Source organism: Teleopsis dalmanni, chromosome 2 (assembly GCF_002237135.1).
Source record: "Teleopsis dalmanni isolate 2A chromosome 2, ASM223713v2, whole genome shotgun sequence".
In the NCBI taxonomy this organism is placed as follows: Eukaryota; Metazoa; Arthropoda; class Insecta; order Diptera; family Diopsidae; genus Teleopsis; species Teleopsis dalmanni.
The window spans coordinates 233,982,158-233,996,096 of record NC_051847.1 but is presented as its reverse complement, the minus strand read 5'-3'; the positions used below and the strand labels follow the sequence as shown (position 1 = coordinate 233,996,096).

General features: G+C 28.4%; 2 protein-coding genes across 2 annotated transcripts; both read left to right on the top strand.

Moving 5' to 3' along the window:
- The first annotated feature begins 8,023 nt into the window (after window positions 1–8,023).
- LOC119676987 (probable cytochrome P450 49a1) lies at window positions 8,024–10,258 on the top strand. The gene is made up of 8 exons (XM_038088254.1): window positions 8,024–8,107; window positions 8,172–8,288; window positions 8,386–8,462; window positions 8,548–8,743; window positions 8,814–8,979; window positions 9,047–9,216; window positions 9,307–9,411; window positions 10,069–10,258. The coding sequence occupies exons 1-8, from the start codon at window positions 8,034–8,036 to the stop codon at window positions 10,256–10,258; spliced, it is 1,095 nt and encodes a 364-aa protein (XP_037944182.1). The 5' UTR covers window positions 8,024–8,033.
- A 1,529-nt stretch (window positions 10,259–11,787) lies between these two features.
- LOC119680303 lies at window positions 11,788–12,881 on the top strand. The gene is made up of 2 exons (XM_038093056.1): window positions 11,788–12,554; window positions 12,613–12,881. The coding sequence occupies exons 1-2, from the start codon at window positions 11,994–11,996 to the stop codon at window positions 12,619–12,621; spliced, it is 570 nt and encodes a 189-aa protein (XP_037948984.1). The 5' UTR covers window positions 11,788–11,993; the 3' UTR covers window positions 12,622–12,881.
- Window positions 12,882–13,939: the final 1,058 nt, after the last annotated feature.

The window sequence follows — 13,939 nt, the reverse complement described above, 5'->3', positions numbered from 1 at the left end:
TATATATACATACGTAATACAACGCAATGTTTAACTTTTTAATAAAATACAATGTAGTTAAATCATTTTTTTAACTTTTAGATATAAATTTTTTATGTTTCTTGCATAAGTTTACTGTGTTGCAACCTTAAGGTACTAAAAAGCTAATAAAATTTCTGCGTGAAATAAAACAACATTTCTATAGTATCTGTATCTGTATCTGTAGAAGATGAAATTCATCTTAAGAGTGAGAGCCAATTTCAATTTAAATTGCCTAAATTAGCTGAAACATTACAAAAGTGCGTGAGATGTCAGTTACTTTTTTTTTTTTTTTTATTGTATTGACCATGTTAAACACGCAAGTTTATAATAGAAATATTACAATAGTTTTACGATAACGACTTTCTAATGCTCCTAAATATGCATTTTTTTATATACAAATTGTATAGCAATAAATGTTTAGTTTAGTACTCATTAAAAGTTATTTAAATTTTCAATTAGTAAAGGCGTTCGAAAAGCTAGCATTTATTAAATATTAATAGTTAAAAAAATAATAATAATAATAATTTTAGTTTCTAGATTAAAGTTCTTTCGAATAGATCTGTATTTAACAAACAATAACTTTGTTAATATAAATATATTGAGGTTACTACATAGAAGTGCTTTCGAATACATCTGTATTTAACAAACAATAATTCTGCTAATATAGATATATTTAGGGTCCTACATTGAAGTGCATTCGAATACATATATAGATATGTAGATATTGCGGTTCCTACGTTGAAGTTCTTTCATTTGTTCTGTATTTAACAAACAATAATTCTGCTAATTTAGATTATTCAACTTCCAATATTGAAGTTCTTTCGTATATATCTTCATTTAACAAACAATAACTCTATTAATATAGATATATTGAGTTTACTACATAGAAGTGCTTTCAAACACATATATAGATATGTAGATATATATATATTATTGAGTTTCCTACATTGAAGTTCTTTCAAATAGTTCTGTATTTAACAAACAATAATTCTGCTAATTTAGATATATTCAAGTTCCAATATTGAAGTTCTTTCATATATATCTTCATTTAACAAAGAATAACTCTGTTAATATAGATATATTGAGGTTCCTACATTAAAGTTCTTTCGAATAGATCTATATTTAACAAACAATAACTCTGCTAATATAAATATATTGAGGTTCCATCATTGAAGTTCTTTCGAATATATCTGCATTTAACAAACAATAACTCTGCTAATATAGATAGACATATATAAAACAAAATATATGTCGACTACTATAAAGACTGATTTCTTTTCAGAATATTGACGTTCTTAGATTTGGAAAGACCTGAATATAACAAACTATATATAGGAAGTCATTTTTATTTTTATTGGTTTTAGAATATTGAGGTTCTTTAAACTTTAAACTATTTAATATTTTAGTAGTCTTGAGATCACACATCATGTAAGTTATTTGAATATACTTTATACTAATAACATACATGTAGCAGTTTCAGGCACAAAAGATATGTTAGTCTTCTTTCACTCTATGACTCAGTCTTTCACTATCTTCAGATTAAAGAATTTATTTTCCCAAACTTTTCAAGTACATTAGGTAAAAATCTAATGTACTTGTTTCTAATCTACTATAATTGTTATTAATTAATAACACTAAATTTAACGTTATAACCGTATTTTTTCTTTTCTCCAAAACAACTATGAGCGTATGTATTTGTTTTTGCGACCCTCCAATTTGTACATTGATTTGTATTAGCCCGCGATTGCATCTGGACTGGATAGCACTGGTATACACTATAAAATTTAATAATATATAACAGAATGACGCCTAATTTGGTTTATATATATATATCCGTTTTATATATATTATATATAGAGTTTTCCCAACTTGTTTGGCATAAGTTCGAGAAATGATTTTTTGGTCTAAGGAAGGACTGCCAATTTTTTTACTAGAAGTCTTTTAAACATGTATTTCGCCTCTGATTTTTCTGCCTCTAACAGATTACTTTTTTTTCGTTTTTAAATCAAGATATTAATGCTCGAATTCAAACCACGTTAGTACAAAAATGATCTATTGATATATAAAGATATAGATAGATAAGTTAAATATATTTATTTATTTAAGGGACAACCCTAAATCTGCAATCTGTAATATACTACAGATTTTAAAAAACACTTCACACTAAAAGCAAAAATATTAAATTAAAAAAGACAAACTAAAATAAACTTAAAATAAGTTTATATTTAATCAGTTTTTATTTTACCTTAACTTTGTGTATCTTTGAAAAAAAAAAATACGAAGTGCACTTCCACATTCATTCATAGATTTTGGCATTTATATCTTTTCAACAATGCTTGCATTTTTAAAATGTATATTAAAAATTTATATTCCTGTCATGAGTGCTTCGAGATTTATTGAGTAGTGAAAAAGTGTAAGAAAATTTCAAAAAATTGATGAGATTTCTATTCACAGCTCCAAAAAGATTGACGTGACTTCATTGTGATAAAACTATTTTGTATTGAGATAAATATAAGTATCTCAAAGCTTAACTATAGGAATTTGCATTTATACAGCATTTGTGATTCGTTTGGATTGTACGTATTGTGAAAGTATATTTAGACTAAGCCTAAGACAATTAGCGGTAGAGTAGAGTCAAAGGAAATCATAAAAATGAAGTCATATAATTAATAACTGTTTTATATCCGCTAAAATGTTTATTTAATTGTGATGTAATTGATTATCTCTTAAGATGTGTAGATCTTAAAACTCGAAACCTTAAGTTGTTCTTAAAGTTAATAAATTACTGTTGTGATAACTTCGAGGTCATTAGAATCTTTGCACAGGGCAATACATTTTATAATTTATTTAATTGTATAATTTATTGTAATTTATTTTTTTATCTAAATTAAAATTAAAAGTTCCTGTTAATTATGTACGTATGTTTAATAATACAGAATGTGACAAAAGAGGCTAGTCTCAGCATACTTGACATCACAGTCATTTGACACTGAAAGACGGGAGCATTAGAATTAAGTGCTTAAATCATCGTTTATTTGCTAATTTGAAAGATTTGAACTATCGTTAGCGATCTTATAATGATTAAATTTACCCATAATGGTTAAATTTGATATGAGTTTAAAAATATTATTAATCTAATTTATGAGCTTTTGAAAATTCCATTATTCAATAAGGCATTTTGAGTTCTGTACTTTGTTAAGTCTATATAATCTAGAAAAGGTATGTATTTCTTGTGTGAAGACATACAGTACTTGAAATTGTTAATAGCTTATTTGGTTGAGGTGAGCTTTCCTATCAAGAGCTTTCCTATCAACAAAAAGAAAAACTAACAAATATAATAGATTGTTATATTTACTTGGCAGTGAGTTAGACTTAGACTTACAATTTTTGTAATAGATAATACTGATAATACTGGGGCAGGTATTTTTAACCCTATTTGTAATTAAAAACTTCCAAAGAAGCACGTAGCACCTATTCTATTGAATTAGCACCTATTGCAGTACAAAAGGTCAATTAAGGTTGCAGCGCTCGGTCTAGTGGACTCTTATCTTATATGGGTATATTTGCATATGTAGAGTACAAAATACATACTTAGTGATTGTCCAAAATTGTCGTGAATCCTACTAAGAATATTGCGGCAAGTTTTATTAACTTTATCTGATATATATTACTATCTTTAGTTCTATATAAAGCTCTTGAAAGTTGAAAAACTTTTTTCTACTGTAAACTTTTTACAGATTACATTATTCATATATCCAAACCATCAGTTATCTACTAACTAAAGCTTCGTCATTGTCATGGCTCTATATCCATTTTCATGGCTATAGATCCATGCCCACAGTGTATAATCTAATGACAATATCCGGATACGATGTCGGCTAGTCACCGGAGATACGTTAGATTATATTCTTCATGTATCCAAACCTCCAGTTATCTACTCATTGAAGCTTCGTTACTGTCATGGTCCCACATTCATTTTCATGATAATGCTCCTATGCACACGGTGTATTGCCTAATGACAATACCCGGACATGGTGAAGTCTATTTACCGGATATACATTAGAATATTAATCATGTACCTAAACCTGCAGTTATAAAGTAACTGTTATGATTTCATATCCATTTTCATGGTTATAGACTCATGCTCACAGTGTATGGCCTAATGACAATACCCGATCACGATGAAGGCTAGATACGTCAGAAAAAAAACAAATAAAAATATATGTTTAATGTAACCTGTTAGAGCTGTGTTAAATTTACTTGAAATAACATATATCACTGTATGTAAAAATAACAAGAAACTTAATAATAGAAACAGAAACCAAATAAAATGATTAACTCTGACCAGCCTACCCTGTTGGTACTTCTTATTTATGTATATGTGATGACTTTGCAAATTTAAAAATTTATATTACCAAATTTAATTAATTAAATTGTAATTAATATTCAAAAATTCCCACACTTAACCGACAATGAAATTGTAATACCAGAAAACCAACAAAAGATGTAAATAGTAAAATACATAGCAAATACCAAAGTGAGAGCAAATACCTAGCAGCCAACAATGGACTTGTTTGGTTGTCCGACAAGTTCAATTTATGAAGGTTAAACACTTTGAAAAATATTGTTGACATTTCTAGTACGTCCGTCTTGTCTTCTCTTGTCTCTGTTTTTGTAATTCTTCAAAGCATTGTTTATTAATAAATATTTTCTTTGTTGGTGCTTGGCGGGTTTACTGAGTGATTTGCAGTTCACACCTGGTGGTGACTTCAACTTAGTTCCAACTCGTACCATATATGCAAAACTGAATTAAAAACGCATGTTAGAAAAATTTCTCAATAAAAAATAGTTGAATTTTTATTAAAACACAAAAAAAAATGACCAAACAAAAAACTTGAATTTTGGCATAATTTAATTTTGGGCAAATGAGGCTTGGTTTAAAAAAAATATTATAACAAAAAAAAATATTTGGAAAAAAATTATAAAAAAAAACAATAATTAAAAAAAAATAATATAATAAAAAAGAAAAACAATAATAATGATAATAAAAACTAAAAATAAAAGCGCGGCTTTTTTGAATTACATTTTCCTTATTTAATTTGCTAATTTTGTTTTTGTTTATTTTATTTCTTTGTACACATTTTAAAAATTTATCTATAAGATATTTACATATCTAAATACATAAGACTGCTGCATATTTTCTTTTACTGTGAAGTGTGTTCACAGTATTTTTATTCTGCATGTTCATTTCATATTATATTAGCCCATATATCATATATATATATATATATATATATGCAGTATATAATCCTATATATAGCTATATATCATAAAAATATTTTTAAGTGAAAAGCTTTGTTGTTATATGTTAAATGATGTAGTCGCCGTCAGTTTGTCTGCACGCAACAATTTTTATTATTCCTCATTTTACATTGTATCTGTCTATCGTTGTTGATATAATAGATAGAAAAAAGCTTATTATTGTTATGTCAATGAAATCTACTTATACCTTCTGTTTTTTGAACAATTTGATTAGTTACCATGAGCTAATGCTCGTAATATTGGATATGTCTCAAATCATTGTGGCATTCGGAAAGGTTCTATTTAATATCTACAAGCATGTATGTACTTTTTTGTCATATATACGTTATGTAGAGAAACTTCAGTCTTTCAGTTACAACAACTAAGAAAGTATTTTTATTAGAAGTAACCAAAAAAACAAAAAAAAAAAAGATTGACAAATGATTGATATTTATTAGAAATTGTAGAAGAATAAAACTTAAGTGATTTATATTATTGCTAAGGAGTTTTCAAAGTAAGTCAAAATACTTCACGTTTATTTAAAAGAAACTTTTTAGATTTAAAAATTATTTTAATATAATACAAAACCAAGACTTATAAAATAAGTAGAAATTTTCCAAAATGAGTATTGGTAGTGACAACTAAAAATATCTATAAAATACAAAATTCACAGATCTGCTGCCAAAATTCTGGTGTTGAGTTTTAGATAATATATATATATAACATAAAAAAAAATAGTCATAAATTTTATTTCTCTTAAAACTCTTAATAAATTTGATATCTTGAGTATAATCTCTCCTTAAAGTTGTCGTACTTGATTTTTAAGTTCATATCTGAAGTGGAAATATTGCATGCGTATAATATAATTAACAATATAATAAAAAGTTTCTTTAATAATTAATAATAATAATTCATTAATTAATATTCTTTAATAATTAATTTTAATTGTTTAAAAAAAAATCTACTGTAGTGGTGTTACTTACTAAAAGAAAAAATTGACATTTGAGTTTATATAGGTTTGCCGGATTTTAAGGCGTTTTTGATATTTACGATATTTAAAAACAAATTGAATATCATCTCATAGAGCTATAAGACAGTACACCAATTTTTCCAAACTCAAATATCGCTTTGGATTTGAAAGCAATGGAAATATATGGATGGTCCTTAAATGTATGAAACGATATGTCGTTTATGTAAAATCGTACATAGAAACTGTAAGTGTACTTACGAATACATGAATAAGCGAATAGTTATTTTTATGTAGCTCTGAAGGTATATGCAAAAAGCGACAGGCTGCCCTATTTAGCACTATCTAATCTCAGAGTAATCACTAATCGCACGGAGCGGTACGCCGATCTTAGATCAGTCATTGAATAATCACGAGACTTATGAGGAATCCACAAATTAGTCAGTGAGATGGGTGGGAATCTGCAGAAAACCCGCAGCTATCAAAGAGTAAAACTGCCCAGATGCATTAACTCAGAAAAGGCTCAACATAACTTAAAATTAAAAATCACATTTTTTTTTTGAATTTTAAGATACATGTTTTGTTTTTGGAATAAAAACAAAGCATTTGTGAGACAAAACGGGGTTCGTAAAAATTTTACCAGAACATTTTGTCATTGTATATACACATTGTTTTAAACTGTTATTGCTTTGAAGAAGATAGAATACCGGCTTAAGTAAGCTTGTTTGGTACACACCACCGGAGTTTTTATTGTTTTATGTAATAATTTTATATTATATATATACTTAAGGTATACAAAATTTTTTTGAGAGAAATGTTCAAAATTATTGTACTATATATATACTCGTACGCAGAGAAACTGCGTAATCCTCATAATCCTCACTGCAGAAGTTGTGTAAATTCGCAGGAAAAAGAAACCATAATACATTTTCTATGTAAATGCCCGGCTTTGGCGTTCAGAAGAAATAGATTTTTAGAAAGATACTTCTTTGACAGTTTATCAGACTGTTTATCGGTGAAGACGAGAGACCTTTAAATTATCTAAATTTAACGGGATAGATTTAATCTATACTTTTCTGTATTTGGGATTTTTGTGAGGAATGTGGTAGCAAAATGCGAAAAATCGCTTACTGAGGTACAACTAACCAACAGTATAGATACTCGTATAAGATAAAAAAATCGGACATATATATGATATATATATTTCAGAATGACTAGTTTGTTAAATAATTTCGAATATTTAAAAAAAAAAAATTAAATAAAGTTAATTTTGCACAATAAATAATGTGTTATAAAAAAATATTACTAACTTATTTAATGCTGTTTTGAAAAATTAAATATTTACAAAGTCTAATCATTTATGAAACTATTACTGATCCTACAGTGTCTTATTTAATGCTATATATTGGTTTTTAAAATTATATACCATATTTATAATGTTTACAAAGAATACAATCATAATACATGTGTTATATACCTATTGTGCAATATATATTATATATATTAACACAATATGTAATTTTTTTCAGAGCTTATGTTTGAACAAGAAAAAACTGTGCCTAACCCTAGTTTAAAATAATAATATTTTTTAGTATTTTTAATATTTTTTATTATTTGATAACATAATTATATATATTTTCAAATTCGCTTTTTATTTTCATATTTTGATGTATTTTATTTAAAAATTAATTTTTTTTTCACTTGTAAATTTGCATTAAATTAACTTTTTGCCTTCAGGCCTTCAATGCCGTCTTTAAAGCACTACAAGGGACATTTGCGTCGAGACTTTTTCGGTGATGTAGCAGGGCTGATTGGAGTGTAAGTGAATGGTTGTAATATTTTTCAAAACAAGTTGTAATTTTATATATTTTTTTTCAAATAGTCATGGCAAAAATTGGGAACTCTTTCGTCAAGAAGTGCAGCAAATTTTATTACAACCTCAAACTGCTAAAAAATATATACCACCACTAAATGATATAGCTACAGAGTTTATGAGCAGGTATAGTTAAATTAAAAGAAAAAAATTTTTTTTTTATAGTTGTGTTTGCATATCTATTAAGAAAACAATGAAGATTTTAATTAAACACCTATTGTAGAGTCCATGAAATGCGGAATGAAAATGACGAACTGCCAGCAAATTTCCTACACGAACTATACAAATGGGCACTTGAATGTGAGTTTCTATAAAAGTCTGCAATTTATTTACAAAACAAAAAAAAAGACTATTCATACTGCATTTTGTTGCATTTGTACTTTAGCTGTTGGACGTGTATTTTTGAACACACGCTTGGGTTGTTTAACACCGAATGGCAGTGAAGAGTCGCAACAGATAATTGATGCCATTAATACATTTTTCTGGGCTGTGCCGGAGCTTGAATTACGTATGCCACTTTGGCGTTTCTATCCGACAAAAGCATACAGAAGTTTTGTAAAGGCATTGGATAGTTTTACTGAGTAAGTGACAAAGTGATTTAATGCAATTAACAATCATTTTAATGTTTCATTTTAATGGGAAACATTAAAGAGTGTGTATGAAAAATATAAGTCGTACTATGGATAAATCCGAATCTTGCGTGACACCAAAAGATGAAGCCGATATCTCAATCGTTGAGAGAATTGTAAATAAAACTGGTGACCGAAAATTGGCTGCTATTTTAGCTTTGGATATGTTTTTGGTTGGAGTTGATACGGTATTTTCACTGTGATTTTTATATAAAGAATATATTATAAATTTTTCAAATTGTTTCAAATTGATAGACATCGGTTGCAGCTTCATCAACCATTTATCAATTGGCAAAAAATCCTGACAAACAGCAAAAACTCTTTGAAGAACTGAAACAAGTATTTCCTACACAGGAAACAGAAATCAACCAAAACGTACTCGAACAAATTCCATACTTAAGAGCCTGCATAAAGGAAACATTAAGGTAATTAATTTCGATTGGTTGATTTATAGTTATATGATTTTTTTTTTTTATAAAAATAATTGCAATAATTTTTTAATTACATAACTGTAGAATGTTTCCCGTGGTCATAGCGAATGGCAGAAGTTTGCAGTCAGATGCTGTCATAAATGGTTATCACATACCAAAAGGTGTAAGTATGCCAATGCCAGCAACATTGTATAATTTTATTTTATTTAATTCAATCAATATGAGAAAATTTGAGTAAAAAAAATATAAAATAAATTGCTAAAATTTACATTTACACAAAAATAAATAAGCAACATTTTGAAACTGTTCTCATTACATACCATAATTGTTCAGTTTTATTCAACTTATAGCATATATGTACCCTACATCTCCTCTATTTAAACAATTATGTATTAAAGTAAATAAGTCAAACATTGAAAATGTCCTCATAACATACTTAATTATTGTTCAATTTATATTAATTATGCATTTAATATCCCCTCACTTCCATACCGCATACTACAACTATCCATTAATATAAAAAAAAAGGAGAAAGAAGTCAAACTGCCAACTAATAGCACTAAAAAAAATTCTAAGTGCAAATAAAAAAAATGCCTACATTAAAAAAAAACGATTAATATTAAAAAAATCGCCATTATAAATCTATTGATCTGGCTACAGTTATTTTTGAGGTAGTCCTATATCGTCTACTTTTAGAGTATGTCGAACCCATTTGAATTATTTATTCTCGAGCACATACACAACTAAAGTTAAACACTGATATTCTGAGCTTTTTGTCATAAGAATTTTGTCTCGAATGTTTGGATATTGCTCAGTTTATTTTTCTATATCGGTCAGATTTTAAAGACCTACAATGAAGTTGGCTCTACCAATGATTGGTGTACCTGCAACTTCGTTAATAATATTGCTTATTATCACACACGATAAAGAACTTCCAGTTGTACGTTTTCAAAGTATTAATGACAAAACACGTTTCAAAAATTTTTGGTTGAACTTATTTCATAGTATTAATGAAATAATGTGCTCAGAGAATTGAACAGAGTTTACATGTTCTATTAGTTTGCTCTTGAAGGATAACAGTAAGAATAACTGCTACTCAGATTAGCTACTTGCATAAATTTGGTTTTGTTAATATTAAATTTTATAATTTTTCACTAAGGATTCTATTCCATTCATTCTTACTTTCTTTCGATTATGTACACCACAGTGTGTTCTTACTATATCATTCGGGAATACTGGAGCTTTGTAATACCAGTTTTACTTCGATAGATGTACCAGTTCTCTACTTTAATTTTGGCTCTTATATTTTATATTTGAATAATATCTATAAACGTAAGAAATGGCTTAGGCTAAATGAGTCTATAAACGTCTACAAAGATCATAATCTATCTATAAACATTAGATAGATCATGGGCTGAGTGAGCTGTCTGGTTTTAAACCTTTTTGTTTTTCAAACACTTGCATTAATTTTAACTAAGCTATTGACACAACAGTTAGTGAACAAAGATCAAAATTAAGGATATTTTGGTACATTGATCAAGTTATAAAAGTTTATTTACTTAATTTAATTATTTTTATTTATTTATTCTTCTTTATTAATATTTATTATACATTATAATTTTTTATTAATATTGGTTCAATATGGACCTCAATTATTTATAAAGATTTGTCTTTTAAACGGTTTAGGTTGGTTTTTGTTTTGGTATATTAATCAGGTAATAAAATTTTATTTAATTAAATTAATTTGATTTATTTTATTATTCTTATTTATTAATGTTTATAATATATTATAATTTTTATTAATATTGGTATTGTGGCAACGCTAAATTAAAAGTGACACATAGTTTTTGACATACAGTATGAAACGAGTTAGTTATAGTTAAGCATTGTACGAGAAGAGTAAGAAATTGAAACGTGTTAAAAATAAAGGAAAAACTATTGCTTAAAATATCAGAAGTGGGATTACTCAACATTAATAAAATGTCTGACATCAAAAAACTTCAGCTTTATACTTTAGTTGAATTAAAAGCTTGGTTGGAGGAGCTTGGATGTAAAACAAGTGGTAATAAAAACGAATTAATTCGCCGATTAATTCAAATACCTGAGGAACGCCGTGGTGTTTTTCTAGGAAAAACGACAAAAATATTAAATGATGTGACGCTTACGGAACATGTTGGCGCCGACGCCGATGCATGCGCAAGCAACAACAATAGTAACTCTGAAGAAGATGACAATCATATTCTTGAGGAACAACAAATTATACAAACACATAAAAAGAAGAATCAAATGAGTGAAATTGTAAGTCAGAAACAAATGATAACAGAACAAATGACAGCGAATATGAGTCGAATGAGTGTTATGAACACAAATATTGAGCGAGAAGAAAATAATAACAGTGTCTCTGCTGCACAAGTCAATTCGTTAAAGGAGAACGAAAATGAACTCTTGAAATGGGAGCTCAAACTGTTAAAACGAGAGCTAAACATAGAAAGACGAGAAAAAGAAATTTTAATGAGAGAAAATAAAACATTAAAAAAAGAAAGCCAACAGAATGAAAAAAAGATTACGCGTTAAATAATAAAGTTAATTTTTCAACTATAAAAGAATTGCTGTCCGAATTTTCTGGAACTGGTGATAATTTTCAGCTTTGGGAAGCACAATTACAAAGTATCCGAACGGCTTATAATCTGGATGATAATAATACTAGAGCACTGATTTCTAACAAACTCAATGGAAAGGCGTTAAAGTGGCTACATACAAGAAACGATTTAATGACTGTACCAATTGAAACCCTAATAAACGATATGGGGAAACTGTTTGAAGACCGCTCAACTAAACTGCAGCTGAAACGTACATTTGAAGCCAGAAGGTGGCAAACAAATGAGACTTTTGAAGAATATTTTTACGATAAGACCATTCTCGCGGGTAAGTTGTGCATTGAAGAAACTGAGCTGCTGGAGTACATTGTGGAGGGGATTCCAGACTATGGTTTATGTTCACAAGCTAAATTACAATGTTTCCGTGACAAGTACCAACTGTTGGAAGCGTTCCACAAAATAAGTCTTCCAAAACCAGCAACACCAAAACAATCATTGACTGTTCGCCAGAACACTTCGAATGAAAAATCAACATCAGCCGATTTTGTGGTTTCTGCATCGACTCGTTGCTATAATTGCAACTCTCTTGGGCATGTTGCAGCTGAATGCCGCAAACCAAAGCGGGAGCCGAGGGCGTGTTACGTTTGTGCGCAAATGGGACATCGAGCAGCTGACTGCTCAATGAGGAAAACGCAAGTTCATTATGCCGACGCTGTTGAGGGTGATAACGAATACGTAAGAAATATAAAATTTAGTTTTAATTATTCAAATATTGATCAGTCACTTTATTTAGAATCATTAATTGACACTGGTAGTCCAATCAGTTTTATACGCCAACAGTTCGTGCCACTTGTTAAGTTAATAAATCAAGAAAAATGTAAAATTTTAAATTTTTGTGGTATAAACAAAAGTCATTTACAAATACTTGGACAAATAGTATGCACAGTTTTATATGATAATAAAAAATAAATCTTAAATTATTCATAGTAGCTAATGAAACTATGAGTTACCCAGTTCTATTAGGAAGAGATTTTTTGAAGAAAGCTAAATTAAAATTAGTAATACAACATGATCCAACTGAACATTTAATTAATTTTAATCAAAAGAATAAAGATTGTGATGAAAATACTATTAACGATTTAATGAATATTGAATACTATGAACCAATTCATGAGATTAGTGTTAATAATAGTGATGTTGACTACAATACTAGAAAGAAATTTAATATGTTGTATGAAGATTATGTAAACCGCAAACGTCCAGATGAACCTGAGATAAAGTGCGAAATGAAATTAATTTTAAATGATGATAAACCCTTCCAATACCATCCACGTAGGCTATCATATCACGAAAAGCAACAAGTAGAGTTAATTATTGACGAGTTAATGAGAAAAAAAGTTGTGAGGCCTAGTAATTCAGAGTATGCATCTCCTATTGTTCTGATTAAAAAGAAAACAGGTGATACCCGATTATGCGTAGATTTCAGAACTTTGAACAAAGTCACATTGAAAGATAACTATCCACTACCATTAATCGACGATTTACTTGATCGACTGGCGGGTAAAACTTTATTTTCATTGTTAGATTTAAAGAGTGCTTTTTATCACGTGCACATGAGTGAGGATTCTATTAAATATACTGCTTTCGTAACTCCATTAGGACAGTTTGAATTTTTAAAAATGCCTTTCGGGTTTAGAAATGCACCTTCGGTTTTCCAACGTTTTGTGAACCAAGTTTTTGACGATTTGATCAGATCAGGAAAAATAGCGATATATTTAGATGATATAATGATCGCCACGAAATCTGCTGACGAACATTTACAAATTTTGACAGAAGTGTTCGACAGACTAGTAAATAATAAATTAGAGCTGCGTTTAGATAAGTGTAGATTCATGGAATCAAAAATAAACTATCTAGTCTATATAATTTCTAAAGAAGGGATACAACCTGACGGGAAGAATATAGAATCAGTTGTTAATTTTCCAGTGCCGCATAACGCTAAAACAGTTCATAGTTTTCTTGGATTGTGTTCATATTTTAGAAGATTTATTCAACAGTTTTCATTATTGGCACAACCATTATATGACTTAGTTCGCAAGAACTCAGTTTTTCAGTTTGGA